The 22963-nt window shown below is 34.6% G+C and overlaps 1 protein-coding gene across 1 annotated transcript; it reads left to right on the plus strand.

The window, feature by feature from the left end:
* Positions 1 to 3281: 3281 nt before the first annotated feature.
* Positions 3282 to 8955, plus strand: LOC134277040 (uncharacterized; the record flags this gene model as incomplete). Its single annotated transcript, XM_062759311.1, has 5 exons — positions 3282 to 3457; positions 4365 to 4513; positions 4822 to 4961; positions 8687 to 8829; positions 8944 to 8955. Coding segments are annotated over 5 exons (620 nt in total), but the record flags the coding sequence as incomplete, so codon positions are not given.
* Between the last annotated feature and the right edge of the window lie 14008 nt (positions 8956 to 22963).

Below are 22963 nucleotides of genomic sequence, written 5' to 3' on the forward strand. Positions count from 1 at the left end.
TCCCATGGCACCAATTGCGCTCCGTTATTAGCAGACCTAATTGTCCCCCGCTTGAAAAGTGGGGGATATTAATTTGGGTTTGTCCGTCCGTCCGTCCGTCCGTCTTTCTGTCTGTCTGTAACGCTTTCGTTTCCACACGATATTTCGAGAACCCTTTGAGCTTTTGCAATGAAATTTAGCATAGCAACTCCCTATGCACTAAAGAAGACCCCTATTGATTTTGAGGTCAAAAGGTCAAAGGTCAAGGTCATAAATAAGCAAATTCTGTCTGTTAAAACACTTTCGTTTCCACACGATATCTCTGGAACCATTTGAGCTATTGCAATGAAATTTTACATAACAACTCCCTGTGGCCTAATGAAGACCCCTATTGATTTTGAGGTCAAAAGGTCAAAGTTCAAGGTCGTAAATTTATACATTCTCTCTGTGTGTAACACTATCATTTCCGGGCGATATTTCAAGAAGATTTTGAGCTTATGCAATGTAATTTTATACCAAAACTCCCTAGGACGTCTCTCGCCCCTCTCAAAGTGCCCCGCCCCGTTTGTTTTATTAGTATTTATAGTATTACTTGTCGCTATTTTTAGCGCAGGGGCATGAGGAGAGTTATTGCGTATAAAACAGGTTCTCAGCGGACTTTATGTTCTTATTACATCTACTAGAACTGTTTAATAAAGGCTAAATAAATCAAACACCATCAGTCAGGGGCATAACTTAAACAAGTTATTTTCAAAAATAACTCAAATGAGTTATTTTTTTGTCTCAATGAGTTACTTCTCTTTGCTATGACCTACTTTTTACCAACCTTAATAACTCAAACACGTTATTTTTTCAAAATAGCTTCAATAAATAAATAACTTATTTAAGTTATTTTGTGTCATTCCTTCCTAACTTCACACCCCGTGCACCAAAGGATTTTGCTCGTGCACCAAGACGAAAACAAATGTTTGACTAAATATAAACCTTGCTCAATGCAGAAAAAGTGTTCAAAGTCTTGGGAAAAGTGGGGAATTTTTTTTATACAACATGTGGATAAAACCACAAAATAAGGAGTAAAATGCTGTTTATCTCCACCTCCTCACAAATACTCCATTGGAGTCGGTGAACTCCATCTAGTATTACATAATGGAATCCCAAAATGCAATGCAAATTGGCAGGAAACACGAAATTTCCAAGAAATCAATGTCCAAGTAGGATATGAAAATAACTCATTTAAGGTTATCCGATCCTCAGGTTCTGAAAATCAGGCATTGAGTAATTGAAAATGCTCACAAAGATGTCTCTAAATTCTCAAATTAAAATTTATTTATATCCACGGTGTTTCTTTTAACTTCATCTTTAAATTTAATCATATTATATAGGGAAAATTAGTAAATCTCAAATATTTTTTCAGGAAATGCGATTTGAACTACCTACTGCATATTTTTTATTTGATAATTGATCAAGAAATACATTTTAGGAATAAAAATCATAGGTATCCAGGCTTTTAAAGAAAATTGCATGAATTTTACACTTATTTGGTACTCTTTCTCCTACTTACTTCAATCGTTTCATAATACAAAGTGTATGAAGTGTTTCCTTTCAAAGAAAACGCCGTAAATCACTTCTAATTTCAAGTCATGCTTAGTAACATTGGTAACTAAGGCTTAATTGAAAGAAATCTGATTTTTTTAAATGTGCAAGTTTTACTTTATTTTATGAGATACAAATGTCAACTTTTTTAATACCGTTTGTTAAAACTTTTAAGAACATTGAATCATACGTAGATGTATAAAATAAAAATTGTTGCATGAAAAAATATCAATTTCAAGCTTTATTTGAAGACGTTTTGAATTAAATTATAAATTAAAGAGTTATCCTTCCTGGCTGAGGATCGTATATCCTTAAGTTATTTTTCAAAAAAAAATTTGTGTGTGTGAAATAATGTAAAATAACTCATTTGAGTTATTTTTGAAAATAACTTGTTTGAGTTATGCCCCTGACTGACCATGGATTGTGTAAAATTTTGAGAATACCGAACATGAAAACATGAATAGGTCTATATACATGTATGTGACTTCAGTTCTGCATATACTTCACACTGAGTAAAGCGACACCGTGGTGTAGTGGTTATGTCTCTCGCCTTAAATGTGAGAGGTCACGGGATCGATTCTCGGTCGTTCCTTTCTTTTTTTTTTTTTTTTTTTTGTAAATACCTTTTTTTTTTTTTTACTAAATGATAGTATTCAGCATGTGAAATGAAAAAATTATGAGGTTATAAAATCATCATTACAGTGTGATAAATATTCCATATAAAAAAATCTTCTATACACATAATAAAGAATAAGCAATTAAATCTTTATATGCATATTGACATACATGTATTTTATTTGCTTCAGTATACATGTATACATTTAATAATTCTACAAATTCAGTCAGGGGGAGCCGACTTTTTCCCTAAGCGGGGGACACGAATTCTCTGAATTAGCTTGTTTTGTATTCATATGAAGCAGAATTTGTGCAAAATCTTATGCGTGAAAAGAAGAAAACACTTGCTGCTCGACATTTAGGTATATCGACGACCTATTGTCAATTAACAATGGTAATTTCCATTCCTACGTCGATACGATATATCCTGGAGAGCTTGAGATAAAAGATACCACAGAGTCTGACACATGTGTTTCATACTTGGATATTTTACTTGAAAAAGACGGTAATAGTAATCTAACAACCAAACCATACGTATTGATAAACGTGATGACTTTAACTTTTCTATCGTCAACTTCCCTTACTTATGCAGCAATATACCTTCATCACCTGCATACGGAGTGTACATATCTCAGTTGATTCGATACAAAAGAGCCTGCTCTACATGTACGTATGAACAATTTCTAAAACGAGGTAAATTATTGACAAGCAAGTTGATGAAACAAAAATATCAGCAGTCTCGTTTAAAGTCATCATTTCGTAAGTTCTATGGTCGATACAATGACCTTGTCAGCTAATACAATTTATCAAAAGTCAAAAGCTGACTGACGTTTTTCATACTAATTGTTAGTCCATTATTTATACATTGAATTGACGACGGATTTTCCCGTTATTTCCTGATCATGACAAGGAGCACACAGCGGGTGTGACCGGTCAGCAGGGGATGTTCATTCCTCCATGGCACATGATCCCACCTCTGATGTTTCGGATGTCCATGTTTGCTCTGCTCCTATTTTGTATTGCTTTATGGACTTTGATATTGAATGCTGTTATTTATCTCCATATCCTTCTACTCATAAATTTTATTTTCTCAGCTGGGGGAGAAGTTTTGATGCTTGTTCAGAAAGGCGGGGGTACAAACATACGGGATGTTTGGATAGACAACGCAAATAGAACCCAGGTACATAGACAACGCCTTCCTCTGAGAGAGTTGATTGGACAGGGCACTTACAGGATTGACCAATCGGTAGACTCAGAGTCATACGACGAGGTAATTTCATTGAGTAATGAAACTATTAAACTGAAATTTCCAACAGTCTAAAAAAAAATAAAGTAAGAACCTTCCCAAGAGCTAGGACTTTCGGATGTTACTGACAAACAGCAAGATGAAGTAAATCTAACCATAAGATTATAAAACAATGTTTGCGTTAATGGCATCGGTGAAATCCGATTTTTCTCGGAGCTCACTTTGATCTCAGTTCATTTTTACACGAGGAATTACATGTAATTTTTAGAAAAGAATGGCATACAAGTATTTAAAGTTTGAATATTGATATTTATGAAATACCCAATCTAACACTATTAATTGTAATATACTACATGACGTCGACATCAATATAACCACATCGTGTACTGAACGTTTAAGTATTCCTTATTTAGCAATGTGAACAAGTTTGAAAAAAGGAAAATTTTGTTGCAAAGTATTTGACTATTTTAAAGATCAATTTTTTAAAATGAAAATAACATTTATAAATTTTTTTATCAGCTTTGATTGAAGCAAAATTACATTATTGTAGTCCTGTACAATATTAATTTCTTATACTGAGTATTAGTCGTATTTTACGCTCTTCGGAATCCATGTAAAATCTCCAACCCTTTAGAATAATTTGAAAAAAAATAAGTAGCATATGTAAAAAATTTCATAATACAAAGAAATTTATTTTCAGATTTAAAGATTTGTTTGCTAGAAATGGAGCTATATTTTCCCTTCTGATTTGAATTCAGACTAAATCTTTAGTTCGTCCTTATTTACCAAATTTTGTAGGTGTTAAAGAAATTGAAATAAAGACACAGGCAGGCATCTATATTTATTTTATAGAAAAACAATAAAAAAAAAAAATGCAGTAAATGGTGAAAAATTCTGCATTGATATGATGATGTTTCTAACTATACTGCAGGTACATCTTGTATTTCTTAATGCTGTGGCGGATCCATTGTGGCGAATGGTTTTCAACAGAACAGCTGTTAGGAGTGGAAAATGGTTTGAGGAAGTGAAGAGATCGTCATCCAGTATCTCCGGTTATAACTTCACAATAACATATTCAAGGTCATTTGGTTTATTTTTGAAAGTTGAGTTTTAAGGGATAAAGGGAATTCAGGTGGTGTATCTTGAATATGAAATGAGGTACTTTAAGGTACAATCTACATGTCACGTATTTTATTATTGTTTAAGCATAAGACCGATCAGGGATTTGAAGTTGGGGAGGGAAACAAATTTATCATAGATTTTTCACAAGTACATGTCGGTTATAAATTGATTTTAGTTTATATAATATTTATTTACAAATGTATATAAAAACATTTTTAGACATAGAATTTTTATTTGAAATTCTATGAAAAATTTTATTCCTCCAGACAACCCCCCTATCCTCTCTGCATTGGAACTGGGAGTTGCAGAGATCCAGCTTGGGCGGGTATTTGGAGGTCAGAGTCCACCGAGTCCCCCCTTTTCCTTTTTAATGCCGATCAACACGTTCCGCGAATTCTTCCACACCGTAAGTAAGAATTCGTTTTTATATTAAGAGTACAAAGTGATTGATAATTTTGATATTTTTCTTTAAAAAAAAATTATGGTAATCTAACAACAAAGCTTTGTAATGATATACATGTACCGGTATAAAGGTATCCGACCCATATTAGACTCACATTCAATGGAATCGTATGCATAACAGATATGTATGGGCTGAATAGTCAGTATATTTAGATATAATTATGCCCCCGTAAACGAAGTTTCGGGGATATATAGTTTTTGTCGTGTCCGTCCGTCTGTCTGTATAGCTGTCTCTCTGTCTGTCTGTTTGTCCGCAAAAACTTTAACCTTGCCAATAACTTTTGATATAGTGGAGCTATAACTTTCATGTTTCACATGTGTTTTCCTTTTGACAAGACCTTTCTTTGGATACCACCAAATTTGACCTGTTGACCTTGACCTTGGAGTTTGACCGACTTTTACACAACTTTCCAATCATTTACTTTGGCCATATCTTTTGAACAATAGATACCAGGACATTTATACTTCACATATGTTATTTTTGTTGAAAAATCTCTCATTGGATATCAACAATATTGACCTTTTGATCTTTGCCTTGGAGATTTCTGTACTTGTGAAAAAAATTAAACTTTGACCATAACTTTTGAACGGTAAGGGATAGGGCTTTCATACTTCACATATGTAATCCTTGTGAATAGACCCTTCATTGGATACCAAGACCTTTGACCTTGACCTTGGAGTTTGACCTTCTTTTAAAAAAAATTTAACCTTGGCCATAACTTCCGAACGGTTAAATCTAGGGCTTCCATACTTTATAAATGTATTCTATATGGCAAGACCTTTCATTGGATTCTAATTACCTTGACCTTTTGACCCTGACCTTGGAGATTTTTGTACTTGTGCAAAAACTTTAAAATTGGCCATACATTTTGAATGCTAAGAGCTAGTGCTCTCATACTTCACCTACGTAATCCTTGTGAAAAGACCCTTTTTTGAATGTTAAGTCAAATACTAACTGATGTTTTTGATACTAATTGTAAGTCCATTAATTACACTCTGAATTGTCGACGGATTTTCCCGTTATTTCCAGATCTTGACAAGGAGCATAAGGCGGATGTGATCGGTCGGCAGGGGATGCTCACTCCTCCAAGGCACTTGATCTTACCTCTGATGTTTTAGAGCTCCGTGGTTGCTCTGCTCCAAAATTGTTATTGTCTGATTAACTTTTGAGCTCGAGTGCTGTTCGTTACTTCAATATGTTTTATATACGCTACATTGAGGGTTATCAACCCTTTTCATTGATGAACCGGTCGCCTTGTGCTTCTTTTCAGATCGCGTAAGATCCAGTATTTCAATTGAAAATACAGTGTGCAATGTCCTGACGATTTGAATGAAAAACAGTCACCATTTGAATGATTAGCCGGGCTTATTGCTCAAAGAGCAATTGCCGGCTTATGTGATCCTGTTCAAAGCAGGATGTTGACCCCATAGTCGCCATTTTAAAGTTACGTGCAAAAATATAGTTCTTACTCTCAACCGCTTTTGAGATAATACAAAAAAGCAACAAAAATAAAACGAAGTTTTATCTATATAAAATAAACATTAGTAGTAATGACTTTGAAAACTTCATAAGTCAAAGAACATAGTTCATTAGCGTAAGGATTTTTGATAATCAGTGTTACCGTAGTTCTCTACACATACGAGGTAAAGCAGGAGAGGGAACCAGACTGGCCTGTTTGTTTATATCAGCTGCGGTACCAGATTAATTCTGATTCTGACAAAATCGGACCGTGGTATTAGGATTGAAAAACTCACTGTCAGTGTCTTATCATAGATAGTTTTAAAATATTTTTTTCATCAGAATATAAACGTGATTCATGTAAGAAATCCATTCTACTCTGTGAATGAGCCCGGCTCTCTGTACGTCTGCGTACTTTGATTTTATTTGCAGGCAAGAATATCATATCCATCATAGAATTTAGGAAATGTTGACTTTTAACGAGATTATTAATATCTTTTTCTCACTAATAACTTGCTGATTACAAAGTGCCACGTTTCAGAATTTGTTCTTACGTAGAGTATCTCTTTTGATTGAATCAACTCCATACTCCATGTGCAAATGGTAATGGTATACTGCTGCAAAAATAAGGGAAAATGACGATTGAACTTTTCTGTTAAACTTCGATTTACAACGATTCTTTACGCCTTATTCATTCCTTCTTTTTGACAAAATCTATTATTTCCTTATCTTTAGGGGAAGGGGTACTACTACTACTACTACTATGGAAATCATCCAAATAGGGCTTGTTCGGTGACACTTAACGATTGTTTATTTTGAGAAAAAGTTATTTGGCACCTTCAAACATCTTTATGGTCAAATTCGTTCTTTATGCAGAGATTGCTCTTTAAAACTAGAGAGAGCATAATTACAATAAGGGGTACATGTATATATAAGAAATTGTCATGCCTGCCTCTTTTATTTTTGCGGGTCCCTTTTTAAGAAGAATTTATCCTATTAATCAAATTTCGAAATTGATAATGTCAGCCCTAGTTAAACTTTCGCTAAACATAAGTTCCTTTCTCTTCTTTCACAGATATGTTTGTTTTATGAAAACTGAAAAATTATCTAAATATGAATCGTATCAGCTTCTTCCAGACCTTAGAGATACCATATCAGAGTAAAATTGATCGGTGGTTTCAAGTCCTATTACATTGAAAGTAACAGCATATTGCCTTCGAAATATACCATCATCTTATTGATTTTTAACAATAATTGCTATTGCCATGCAATTTCATTGTGAAGGACAATTTTCGGAGAATTAATCAAATCAGCTTAATGTGTGTATCATCTGTTATTGGAAAAATTAAAATTACAGTTTAATTAAAATTATAAAAATAACTCATGCAACAAAGAAATTGGTCTTATTCCAGGTCAAATTTCAAAATTTTTCTGGATTATTCTTTTTTGGGATAGAAGCTTGGTTTCAGGTGCTGTATTTTTTATTTTTATTTATTAATTTTTTTTTTGCATTGTGTATTTTTCTGCCTCTGTTTAAATGATTTTATTTTTTTTTTAAATTAAAAATCACTGAAATTCGTTTTATAAACCATGTATTGCACATACATGTACATTGTATCGATATACATGTTGTATAAAAAGCGAATTAACTTGTAGGTTTACAAGAAGGACAACGTTAAACACAAAACAAAAGTTATTTAAAGATAGTCAACGTTTGTATGTTGTTGTTAACATCCCTCTCGAAAAAAAAAATCACTTATATGGAGACGCCACCACTTGCCGGTGGAGAGCTTCAAATTTTGTCTTTAACTCTGCACTTTAGGGCCACTGAGCAGTGAGGGATCTTTTCGTGCCAGCACCTACAGCGACACAGGGCCTGGAATTATACGGTCTGATCCGAAGGACCGGTCTCCACTCCCTACGGTGGGATTCGAACCCACGGCGTAAGGATCAACTACTTACTTCGCGACTCTAGAGCAGCTAGGTTCATCATTTATTTGCAAGCTATGAAGGAATACGAAAAATATTCAAATCATCCTCTTCACAGTTAGTAAAAAAAAATTTGGAAAAAAGTCTCTTTAGAAGTCCTTCAGATAATTTATTGAACCCCGATATACATGTACTAGCAGTCTATCATCAAAAGTAACAAAAGGTAATTTGAAATATGAGCTGTGACTCTATAACTGTGCATGAGGTACGTCTTTTAACAGCCACACGGGAGGCCCTTTATATTCGCTGTGAGTCAAAAGAGACGTTTACCATGGAACACCAATATGATGCCTCGAGTACTGGTATGAAAGTTCTGGATTGTCTGGAAATGTGTAAAACAAAATTCCCGTACATGTTAATGCAGGTAAGTATCTCGTAAAAAGAGCTTTGATCGATGGCATTTTCTCAATTTTTTTTAAAAGGGTCAATTTTACTAAGTTGACTCTGTTGTACCTTAATGTAAATGTAATTAAAATAGATTGATCGATGAACTTTTAATAGAATTTTTAAAAAAAATTGTCTCAAATATATCAAAAGAGCTTAAAATTAAAGTCCGAAAAATCAGAGTCCAAAGTATAGCAATAGAGTAGTTCAAAGAAAAGTGTTTCAAAAGAAAGTCAAAGAAACCACAGGTACTGTGAACAATGATCTTACTAAATGATACCATCCGCCTCCCTTATGGTTATGATGGCAAAGTTCATGTTTTGCTTGGAGATACCCGAAATAAGCGTTAGGTCAAAAAAGTACAAAGTGAAATAGGAGGTGCATAATGGCATAAAGAAACTACACGTTGGCTACCCATCTCTTATTCACAACTCCTCTTCTTACCACTGATTGATATTTTAACTAAACTTTTACAGAATCTTCGTTACATAAAGCCATTATGTATCCTTCTCCTATTTTACTTTTTGATCAGACACATATTTATGGTTTTCCTCCTATACCGCTGTATAAAATTTAATGGTTCTGTCAGAGATTCTTTAAAAAAGATAGTGCCATTGTGCACCTTCTATTTTACTTTTTGATCTGACACTTATTTCGGGTTTCCCAAAGCAAAACATGAACTTTGCCATTATTATTATTATATGGGAGGCGGGGTGTCATTTCGTGACCTCAGTGCTCACAGAACCTCTAGCTTTTGAACTACTGACTTATCAATTTGAATAATTGACGAGGGTTGTTCGGAAATTATCATGACATCTACTTTTACTCTATGAAGGCCAAAGATAAATTCACGAAAATTCGACAACATTTTATAAAGAACGAATAAAACAAATATGCTAAACTTTTAATTTATAGGATAAATCATATTAAATAAGTTCCGGTTAAAGCATAAACATTCATATGTCTAATGAGCATCGCTACGTTATTTTAACATCAAACCGGAGATATTTTCTGATGTGAAATGATTGGGAGGGGTTCCCTCTTTTTCTGTGTCATCAGTCAGTGGCGGATCCAGAGGGGAGTGGTGTTACTGGGTTGCACCCCCATTTGGATTTGCTAGAAAGAAATAAAAAGATAGTCCCAAAGTTTTGTTGTGTTTTAACTGTAGAAATTGTTCAGTGTAGGGCTAATGTTGTAATATATAAAGAAATTTGGGTGTGAAAACAAAATGAAACTCCAATCCCTTTACAAAATATGATTTTCGGGTTTGGAGATTTATTTTCCTTTCTTTAAAACAAAACATTCAGGTAATCCATATGAGTATTTTTTTCACAGGTTGATGAACCTCCCACTTTTAAAAACCATACTCCACCCTGTATCATATTGAGTTATTTAACTACATGTATATGTAAACCGTACGTTAAAATAACTCAACCCCCCTTTGAGAAATTTCTAGATCCGCACCTGTCAGTCTTCACTTTTAACATGTATAACATTCCGAAAGTCAAATTGTCTCATAATATTTTTATAAACGATTATTTTTTGAAAAAAAAATATATATATAATTAATATAAAACACTTTGCTGGTGCTACCCTAGTACATTTGTATATATGTTTTTGTAACAGATGGGAAACAAATGTAACTGTGGAATAGTAAAACCCGGAAAAACTTTCAGTACCAATTCCTATAGTGACACTGAATGTGATAGATATTGTCCGGACTCACAAGACAGATGTGGCAGTCAGCAATCCACAATTGTAGCAGTCTACGAGATACAGGGTTCGTTGTCATTTATTAAGTTTACATGTTAAAAATTTTGTAGCCTTCAATATAATGCACATGATTCACTTTTTTGTCCGTTTTAAGCAGTCTACATGATAAAAGTTTTGGTTTGTTTTGGTACAATCTTCACGACAAAGACTTTAGTTGGTTTTTTTTTTGGTTAGTACAAGCTATCTAACAAAGGTTTTGTTGTCTTTTGGTACAAGATACATGATAAAGATTTTTTTTTATATCTGTTTATATCATTTTAATGATTGTTTTTTTTTTTAAATCTACAAGATAAGAATATGTTGGTTCAATGTACTTTTTAGATATTTTGCTATTTGATTTTTGTACTTTACATTTAGAGCGTTTGTATATTATTTGGAACGATCCCAATTCATAAAATTTTTGTAGTTATTAACACGCGTAGGTTTGTCTCCTTATGTAAAAGCCTATGCAATTTAGTGATAGAGGTGTGTTATAGATCTGTTGGTACAATCAAAATGATAGGTTTGTTATCTGAGGGCACAATCAAATTGATAGGTTTGCTATCTGAGGGCACAATCAAAATGATAGGTTTGCTATCTGAGGGCACAATCAAAGTGATAGGTTTGCTATCTGAGGGCACAATCTAAATGATAGGTTTGTTATCTGAGGGCACAATCAAATTGATAGGTTTGTTTTCTGAGGGCACAATCAAAATGATAGGTTTGCTATCTGAGGGCACAATCAAAGTGATAGGTTTGCTATCTGAGGGCACAATCAAAATGATAGGTTTGTTATCTGAGGGCACAATCAAATTGATAGGTTTGCTATCTGAAGGCACAATCAAAATGATAGGTTTGTTATCTGAGGGCACAATCAAATTGATAGGTTTGTTATCTGAAGGCACAATCTAAATGATAGGTTTGTTATCTGAAGGCACAATCTAAATGATAGGTTTGTTATCTGAAGGCACAATCAAAATGATAGGTTTATTATCTGAAGGCACAATCTAAATGATAGGTTTGTTATCTGAGGGCACAATCAAATTGATATTTTTGCTATCTGAGGGCACAATCAAAATGATAGGTTTGTTATCTGAGGGCACAATCAAATTGATAGGTTTGCTATCTGAGGTGTTCAATCAAAGTGATAGGTTTGCTATCTGAGGGCACAATCAAAATGATAGGTTTGTTATCTGAGGGCACAATCAAATTGCTATCTGAGGGCACAATCAAAATGATAGGTTTGTTATCTGAGGGCACAATCTAAATGATAGGTTTGTTATCTGAAGGCACAATCTAAATGATAGGTTTGTAATCTGAAGGCACAATCAAAATGATAGGTTTATTATCTGAAGGCACAATCTAAATGACAGGTTTGTTATCTGAGGGCACAATCAAATTGATAGGTTTGCTATCTGAGGGCACAATCAAAATGATAGGTTTGCTATCTGAGGGCACAATCAAAATGATAGGTTTGCTATCTGAGGGCACAATCAAAGTGATAGGTTTGTTATCTGAGGGCACAATCAAAATGATAGGTTTGCTATCTGAGGGCACAATCAAAATGATAGGTTTGTTATCTGGGAGCACAATCAAAATGATAGGTTTGTTATCTGAGGGCACAATCTAAATGATAGGTTTGTTATCTGAAGGCACAATCTAAATGATAGGTTTGTTATCTGAAGGCACAATCTAAATGATAGGTTTGTTATCTGAAGGCACAATCAAAATGATAGGTTTATTATCTGAAGGCACAATCTAAATGATAGGTTTGTTATCTGAGGGCACAATCAAATTGATAGATTTGCTATCTGAGGGAACAATCTAAATGATAGGTTTGCTATCTGAGGGCATAATCTAAATGATAGGTTTGCTATCTGAGGGCACAATCTAAATGATAGTTTGCTATCTGAGGGCACTAAATGATAGAGGTTATTTTGTCTGTTGATACACTCATTATGATTTAGTTTTTACTGCATGATGTTTGTAGCCTAAATTTAGAACATATGTTTATTATTTGGTTCAATCCATATGATAGAGGATTTGTAGTCATTTTTAGCCGTCGAAATGATTGAGTTTTTTTATTTGTTGATGTTGGTCTACTTGAGAGAGGTTTTGTTATTTGATGGTAGAATCTACATTATGGGGGTTGGGTTGCCATTAGAAGTAGTCATTAGTTGAAGTACTGTATTATTGGTAAAAGTCTACGAGGAGTAACCTGGTCTTTAAATGAGTAAGTAAGGTGAAGAGCTATGTCGCAGTAGGGGCTGTTTGTCACTGTAAAATCCCTTACTGTTTAATTCCATGGCAATAGGTTTGAAATTGCAGCCTCCACACTGAAGGAATGCAAAGTCAATAAACTAGTAAATACTTTTTATGCCTCCTCTTTCCTTACCAACACATCAAAATTAGACAAACTCACACGTGTGATGGAAAAAAAGTTTATTGATCAAAATATGATACTATTCTGATCAAATGAAATCATAAACTGGTACAAACGTTTTAAAATATATACAGTCCCAGAATAACAAAATGGATTTCAAAATGTTGATATGCAAATTACAGTTCCCTAATACAAAAACGGATTAAACATTGTAAAATTGTGATTCAGTTCCATTATATCAAAATGGATGCTACGATGTTAATTTGCAAATGAAGTTACAGTATCTCAAAGGAGGGAATTAGCATTCTTAGATTTTTTATTTTATAGACCTTTCTGTGACCTCTGTGTATCCCATATCTATAAGAACCAATACTAATTTTGTGTCAGGGGAGACATGTTTTAACTGATAAACTAATGTATCATTTTAAAAGACAGTCCTAATCAGGGGCAAAAAGGGGTCTTAGCATATATGTATATATGTTCTGCGTATCTCGTCCTTTGAATTTAAAAACCAGAAGTCTCTGTCGAGATTGTAGCTCTACTGCAATTGGTTTGTACTTGTAATAAAGGAAGAGAAAATTAGCAGTTGGGAGTTAAAACTTTACAAAAGCAATAGATACGAGTAAAGTAATGATCCTTGATTAAGTCTCTTTTTGTGGCAAGATTGCGATAAGACTACAACTGTAGGAGTAGCTTTTAATAAAACTTCAGAATTTTCAATTTTAGTTACCATGGCAACATCAATCATCAAAATCAAAAACAAAAAACTGATAATTATGTACCTCAGTGTAGTCTACTTGTGTGCCAAATTATATTAAAATCAAACTAAAACTGTATTTGGAGTAGCATTTTGAAAGTATTTCACAGAAATTTCTATTTTTAGTAACCAAGGCAACACCGTTCATAGAAATCAAAAACCGATATACAGAATTATGTATCTTAATGTAGTCTAATTCTGTGCCAAGTTATATTGAAATCAGACCAAAACTGCAGGAGGAGTAGCATTTTGAAATTATTTCACAGAAATTTCTATTTTTTGTAACCACGGCAACACCGTTCATCGAAATCAAAAACAGATAAATAGAATTATGTATCTTATCGTATTCTACTTGCGTGCCAAGTTATACTGAAATCAATCCAAAACTGTAGGAGGGGTAGCATTTTGAAAAATTGTTTACTGACAGACAGACGGACGGACGCCGGACGCATTACTATCGCATAAGCTCTTTTGGTCTCAGACCAGTAGAGCTAATAATTTTAAAAAAACTAACTAAAAATCTATCTTAAATATTTATATTTTTTACAAAAACATAGAAAAGGAACCGCAAAATCTTGGAGAAATTCCGTGTTCTGTGTATCCTGCTAAACATACGATGACAGATGGGGAAATATTGGTATGTAAAAATGAAGACCTAAGGATGTCATTTGTATTGTACATATGTATGTTGTTGCATGTCGTTTTAACAATTTATTATATATGTTTTTTGTTCTAAAGATACTCCTATTAGAAAAGATCAGTAACTAGTAACTAAACTTTTTTAATTTTATTTATTGTGAAGAAATTACATACATGATTAAATTTTTTTAATCAAAAGAATAAGGTGAATTACAAAATCATTTATTATTCGTAAATAATTATTTTGCAGATCTCTAAAGAAAATATATCCCACGATTCTTCGCGTTATTTCTATCTTAAAGGACACGAAATTGCAACCGATTTAGTATCTTGGGCAACAGCCGGAACTTACTCAATGTATTATAACTTGGAAGACTGTGACAGTGGAACTCGAAAAGCTTATACAAATATAAGTGAAACAAAGATGGTATATTGAAATCTCTCTCTCTCTCTCTCTCTCTGAATAAAGAATACAAGATAATATTTGAAAAAAATCAGAAAAAAATTCTTTTAAATATCTTCGATAGAGGGTAAAATTATGCATATAGTAAAATGTTCTGAACTTTTTGAACTCCGCCAATTTATTGAACGATGTAAATTTCTTTTTTATCAAAAATTTTAAAATATGTACTTTTTCACCTTGATGGTGAAAATATATCATTTCAAGCATCGTTTTAGAAGTGCAGTGACATTGCTTACAGTAAAGGCAACTTCAATCGCCTTTCTATTCCCCCTGTTATTGGCCAACGAACAAAGAGTGGTGATTTTTTTTATATCAAACATCGGCCAATAAACAAAGAAAGTTTTTAATCAAACATCGACCAATGACTAAAGAATTTGTTTTTTTACTCAAACATCGGCAAATGACCAAAGAAAAGTCTTCTTTATCAAACAAACAGTACAATGATTGTGTTCACTTTGATGTCACTTTCTGTATATCCTTTAGAAATATGAGTACGGCAAATATTGGAACACGGCTCTGATCAAGGCTGTATGTGTATGGTTTATACCTAATCAACAAATTGGTGTCCTGAATTTCAAGGTGAACATTCAAGTCTGCACTCCTACATCAGGTAAAATGTTGCTCTAATACTGATGTACTGTTCCCTCCAAGGATTTGTTACCCAAAGTGTACACTGTAACAGAATATGCACTCAAATCTTTCCTAATTAGGGATAATTTACGTAACTTTTAACATCATTACATCCCAAAATGTAGTTAAGTTCAAGAAACCAAAAGAAAAATGAAGTTAACGTTTTTGACTTATTAATTAATATTAATAATAATTAATATTAATTTAAAAATATAATAAAACCGAGTATTTCAATAGCAATGTTGCATGCACTTTCACAAGTTGTTAAGATATACCTTTACTCAGATGACTAAAACTTCCACTGATTAAAAAAAAACGAAAAACCACCTATTGAGCACCTATAATTTTGGTGTTAAATTTCAATTTCAAATTACTAAGTCAATGACCTACTTTTCATGCTAGTGGCCCCTGAGTATTTCTCGGGAAATACCTCAGTTTTTCACACTATGACCAATTTCTTCTTCACTCACAAAATATTACAAGCAACAAAACTCTTTAAATACTGAAATGTAATAGCAATTGAATAGCGTTGCTTCATATAAAGAAACGATTAGAGTTTTGACCACAAACTTGATAATTATTACAGTCCGGATTTCCTCTCATATTTATATTTTTCCCCATTCTTAATCGAATATTACAAAAATCTGAATGATAAAAACTCTAAATTAATTAAAGCTTCAGGTTACTTTTGTTGCCCTAATTCTCATGGCATTAACATTATATGGGGTCAATGATCCCATTATTGAGATATGTTGTCTGGAGTGGTTTTTGTTCATATTTCTGATTTTCCTTATTTTATAGCATTCAATTATTTGAAATAATTTATGAACTTAAACACATAATATTTGCAAAACGATTTTTAAAAATACATGTAACCTTTACATTTGATTAATATTGCAAGAAATAGAAGATTTTTACAAAAATTAAAAATTTAGTCCCTATTTCCGCTCCATTACTATACATTGACTTTTGTTCCTGTATATTTTCTTCAGATAATAGAATATTATTTTTTTGAATTAATATTGAGTTAAAACTTCAATTTCTGATTTAACATTATACTTTTGTTTATTAAAGCTTATACACGTAAAATAGTTCTTCCATCGCAAATATGAACAACAGAAGTTTATTGATGTTATTTTTTCTGTCATTGAAATAGTTATTTACAGTTTTGCAACAAAAAATTCCGACATAAAAGTTGCAGCTCATATTGCTATAATTGTTCGTTATTTTCAGATCTCTGGAAAATGAAATAATTAAACTTTTGTTTTAGGGCAATACTTCTTTCCTGCTGATTATCTCGCTGTTATTGGGGTCAATCATACAAAGTCAGATGGCAACGCAAAGATGTCTACTACGGAACAGGGGGTAACAACATTAGGAACCTTTACTAACAATAACCAACTGGCTGAAGGTAAAACTGATGGACAGCGTCGGACACATCTGTTTCATACTTGGTTATTTTACTTGAACAAGAGGCCCACGGGCCTTATAGGTCACCTGAGTATCATGTAACAACTTTCCAGCGATTTTATTTGGTTCGTGTTTTAATCCAAAAGCCATGAAATTCACAAATTTTGAAGGAGGCACCATTGCTTATCAAAGGGCAGATTTCAAAGCATTAATTCATTTTTAGTCAAAGTACCCCCCCCCTGGTACCCCTGACCCAGCGGCCCTGAAATTATCTATTTTGAAAGAGGCCCCTTTCTTCATTATAAGGCCAGCATTTTTTTATGTTTAGGTTTACCAGTAGTTATGAACATGAGAATAAAAAAGTCCCGAAGGAGAAGGAAATAAAAAAAAATTTTTGATACATCAGTTATTAACATTTGTACATTCTTTTTTTATGCTATTCTAATAGGCTCCTTACCACTGGACACATAATGCTTACAAATAGGAAAGTAGAACATTTAATTGCTTATTTCATCATCTGCCAGTTTGGGCCGGTTATATAAATTTGTGATGTTGGTCAAAATATATTTTAAAAAATCAGTTCTTTAAAAGTCTTTCAATATATCTTCATTTTTTTTAATATGTGTTAGGTGAATGTGTAGACATTGTTCTAAAATTTACTTGATGCCTAAAATTATGATTCCTATCATAAAACAGACAGGGAGTATTGGGGAGTAGGGTGAACATTTTTTCAAATACTGTACATGTAGAAGTACTTTTTTCCGCGTGGTATTATTTTACGCTATCTACGCGGTCACAAATTTTCCGCGGAAATTTGTCCAAGCGTACTTAATATTAATGTAAGGCATATAGTGACAGTTTAAGAAAACCGCGTAATTTTCTACCCACGGATTAAACAGAAATTGTGATTCCGCGGAATTATGACCACGTGGAAAAAAGTACGTCTACAGTAAGTGTAAAATAATTTTTCTGGCTGATACAAATGATACTACATGCCTGTATATATTTGTATATTCTTGCCTTTTAATAGTTGAATTTTTTTTTTATTTCTTTAGGTTATTGTTTATTTCTTCCTCAAATGGACTTAACTTCTCCCATAGTTTTATTCATTACATCTGATGCATAAGCAACCCTTTTCTGAAGAATGATGCTTAGACTGTAAGCTATAACAGAGACCTAAACAATGTTGCTGGCAATATGCAATAGCTACCACGGGCAGTTTAAAACCTGGAGGAGGAAAATAATTTACAGACAGATACTTTTGAAACGAATACATAATTATCTCACCAGCATGTCATTGTGCAACAAAGTCGTCAGCATTTTATTTCTCCTTTGAACGGGTGAAACGTTTTGAATGGCACTCGTATCAATGAATTTTACACTAAACCAAGCTATCTTGTCAGATCTAGCTTTATTTACCCGCCGTGTCATCTTAAAACCGGAAGTGCGAGTTCGTAAATTTGAAATCTCGATCCCGACTCAAATTTGACATCGGAAAGAAAAAAATTGTTTTATTTTTTTCTGAAAATTCAAAACCTTGAGTGGAGGGTTTGTAAAACTGAAAATAAAATAAATCCTGGCCTTAAATATGTAATTAGATCATTAGTATATTAACCAGGAGCAAAGGATAAGATGTTCAAAGAATTCATGCATTTCACTATATAATCATTAGAGCCCCACCCTAAAACAAGAACCCCTGACCCTTGGGCCATACAATTCACAAATTTGTTAGAGACACTCTTGCTCATCATAACTATATACTTAGTAGTTTATTTAATACCCAGGAGCAGAGAAGAAGATTTTCAAAGAATTCATGTATTTTCACTATATAATCAATAGAGCCCCGCCCTAACACAATAACCCCTGACCCTGGGGCCATAAAATTCACAATTTTGGTAGAGGCACTCTTGCTCATCATAACTATGTACTTAGTTGGTTTATCTAATACCCAGGAGCAGAGAAGAAGATTTTCAAAGAAATAATGCATTTCACTACCTACTTATTTAGCCCCAATCTAGCACTAGAACCCCTGACCCCAGGGCCATGAATTTCACAATTTTGGTAGAGGACTCATTGCTGATTATAATCATGCAAACAGTTTGACTGCTTGATGTCCAGGAGTAAAGAAGAAGATTTTTAAAGATTGCATTAGTTTTAGTGGTTTTGGCCCCACCCTCAGGCCCCAGGGGGGCAGGGATCATGAAATTCACAATTTTTGTTCCCCTTCACCCATAGATGCTTTGTGCCAAATTTGGTTGAATTGGTTCAGTGGTTGCAGAGAAGAAGCTGAAAATGTTCAAATGTTAACGCACGACGGACGACGCACGACGACGGACGAAAACAGATAGTAATAGGTCACCTGAGTTTACTCAGGTGACCTAAAAAGACGTTAATGGTAATCGTACAACCAAGCTTTATGATATTAACGTGATTACTTTAACTTTTCTATCGTCAACTTCCCCTACTTGTGCAGCTATATACCTTCATCACCTGCATACGGAGTTTATAGCTCTCAGTTGATTCAATACGCAAGAACATGCTCTACGTATGAACAATTTCTAAAACGAGGTAAATTATTTACAAACAAGTTGATGAAACAAGAATATCAGCAGTCTCGTTTAAAGTCATTTTTCGTAAGTTCTTTGGTCGATACAATGACTTTGTCAGCAAATGCAATTTACTTTTATCTGTAAATTGTATCATTGAGTCAAATGCTGACTGACGTTTTTCATACCAATTGTTAGTCCATTATTTACACACTGAATTGACGACGGATTTTTCCGTAATTTCCCATTTATGACAAGGAACACACGACAGGTGTAACCAGTCGGCAGGGGATGCTCACTCCTCCATGGCACCTGATCCCACCCCTGATGTTTTGGAGGTCCTTGTTTGATCTGCTCCCATTTTGAATTGTTTTATGGACTTTGATATTGAATACTGTTCGTTATCTCCATATTCTTCATGCAGGATCCGAAAATATAGCTGTAACAGTGGTAAATAGCATAACTGAGGAAACAGATTTAACAGGTTCAGGAACTTCATCAACACTTGATACAGAGTCAACAGACAAGCATTGGATACAACATACTTCACCAATACTTGATACAGAGTCAACATACAACCAGTGGATACAACAGACAACCCCAAAACAGTTGGGTAACGACGTCAATGTGACCGACTATGCTGAAAGCATCACAGACGTCACTACCCACGTGATGCAGAGTGGTAATAATAATAATGTGTCTCAATCACATCCTCTGTGTCCGTGTGTGTGTGAAGAAAATGGGCTAAATTTAACGAAAGAAGAACTACAAGAAAAGATAGAAAAGATTGAAAGCATTCTGAGAGTTAATAAAAAAGAACTATCCTCAAGCTATCGGAAACTAACCAGTGCACCCGACCCGCGCCCTTCTTCGAAAGGGATCGGGGCGAGCGGAATCGTTGTGATGCTTAGTTTTGTGGGAGTGATTATTTTAATGGACTTAAGTAACCTCCAAGGGTTAGTGAAATTTTGGTCTTCGCTAGGACATCGGAAGAAGTGAAAGTGCATATGTAATGTAGTGAAGAAATCAGTTGAGCAACTGTTAATAACAACAAGCAAAAAAATTAAATTGTTTCTGATTGAAAAAATGTTTTAAATTCTTACCCGTTGTTATTTTACTTTTAATGACATTGAATCATTTTTTTTTAAAATTTGCCAGTGAATTTCTTTTTTATAGAATGGATTTTAGGGATTTGCAACACAAAAGATATTACTAATTGCAATGGACGTCAGTCGGGTAAAAAAAGAAGCGCTGGAACACATTTTTATCATTAAACGTATGCGAAAGTCGTGTCCTGTCGTATTTAGAGGCTCTTTCACCCAATACATGAAGCATTTAAAATGTGCAGAAACCGAATGATAACAAGATATATACGGTGCAAGCAACTGTCACTTAAGGACGTATAACACTCTTTCAGTAAAGCATGTGTATCGTTGAAGTCAAATGCTTAAAGAAATTGAAAAAAAAAATAGTTTTCGAACAATTAAGTAACCTGTCAGTAATTTGGTCAGTGTTGAGAGCATGTCCAGCTGTAATGTATAAGTCACATTTCCCGGCCGGATACCGTGGACCGGTGGTAATCCGTGGTTTGAGCGATGCCCTAACATCGGTCCACATTGGCCTAGTAGTCCTTAAAGTATCAGTCACATTATCCAGCGATGGGGTATACGTTTTTTGCGTTATGCGTTATTTGATAAAAATTGCGTGGTTGCCGGACGGACAAACAAAGGCCCACCGATGCATTGGTAATCATAAAACGATGTTCCAGGGTAATTGGCCGATGTGTATAACATCCCTCATACATTGGTGAACATCGTTCGTACATCGGTCGACTATGAGCCAATGTTTGGTCGGACATCGACCGATGATCGGCCGATCTCTGTTGCCCACCACTCCACCCCCTGATGATCTCAGATTCAACGGGCACTTGACGGTGCTCGGCCATACATCGGCCAATCCTTGAAAGATGTGTTAATGATGGGTTGCCGATGAGGAGCGATGTGGGTCATCGGTGGAGACATCGCAGATTTTTAACTACAGCTTATTTTCTACCGATGACCCCCCACCGATTCGAGAAATAGCCCCAGTCACCGTCCGATTACTATAGGTGTCCGGCCGGCAACAACGACTGATACTTATGCCTTGGTCATATTTCCCGGCCGGTGGCCGTAGACGCGTGGTAATCGGTGGTAATTCGTGGTGTAAGCGATACCATAACATCGGTCCACATCGGCCTAGTGTCCTTAAAGTATCAGTCACATTATCCAGCGATGGGGTATAATGGGCAACCAATTCGTTTTTTGATAAAAATGACTTGGTTGCCGGCCGGACTTACAAAGGCCCAGTGATGCATTGCTAATCATAAAACGATGTTTTAGGGTAATCGGCCCATGTATATTGCATCGCTCGTACATTGGTGAACATCGTTCGTACGTCCATCAACTATGAGCCAATGTTTGGTCGAACATCGACCCATGATTGTTGCCACCACTCAACCCCCGATGACCTCAAATTCAACGGACACTTGACGATGCTCGGTCATACATCGGCCAATCCTTGAAAGATGTGTTAATGATGAGTTGCCGATGAGGAGCGATGTGGGGCATCGGTGGAGACATCGCTGATTTTTAACTACAACTTATTTTCTACCGATGACCCCCACCGATTCGCCAAATGGCCTCAGGCATCATCCGATTACTATAGGTGTCCGGCCGGCAACCACGCCATTTTTTTTATTAAACAAGAGGTCCATGGGCCACATCGCTCACCTGAGAAGCTTTAACCATACTATTCTTCACCAGATTTTTCCCTTGTGACCTATTGTGACCCCATCGTAACCCACAGGTCATAATTTGGATGATTTAAAATCTACACCACCCCAGGGGCCCGTTTTATAAAAGGACTTTTAAAACTTTGTAAAAGGAATGTGGTATGATATTTTTACACAAAAATTTTCAAAGAGAAATATTGATTTTGCAAAATATTACAACAATCTTAAGTTTTTGGTCTTAGCCGTAAGTTCTTTTGTAAAACGGGCTTCTTCCACATAAATTTCAGCTATTATGGCCAAGTAGTTCTTGAGAAGAAGATTTCAAGAGATTTTTCCTATATATTTCTATGTAAAACTTTGATTTCCTATTGTGGTCCCACCCAACCCCCGGGGATCATGATGTGAACAATTTAGAATCCTCACTACCCCCAGGATACTCCCACATAAGTTTCAGCTTTTCTTGCCCAGTGGTTCTTGAGAAGAAAAATTTTTGATGACCCCACCCTATTTTTGTCTTTTCTTGATTATCTTCCTTTGTGAGAGGACCTTAATTTTTACAATTTAAATTCCCCTTAACCCAAGGATACTTTGTATCAAGTTTGGTTAAAATTGGCTTATGTGGTTCTTGAGAAGAGGTCGAAAATGTGAAAAGTTTACAGACGGACGGACGACGGACAAAATGTGATCAGAAAAGCTCACTTGGGCTCAGGTGAGCTAAAAACGCATCGGTTTCTATGTATCCCCCTTCCTGGATAATGTGACTT

Source organism: Saccostrea cucullata, unplaced genomic scaffold, assembly GCF_032062105.1.
Source record: "Saccostrea cucullata isolate Sc308-1 unplaced genomic scaffold, CSIRO_AGI_Scuc_v1 ctg7181, whole genome shotgun sequence".
Taxonomy (NCBI): domain Eukaryota; kingdom Metazoa; phylum Mollusca; class Bivalvia; order Ostreida; family Ostreidae; genus Saccostrea; species Saccostrea cuccullata.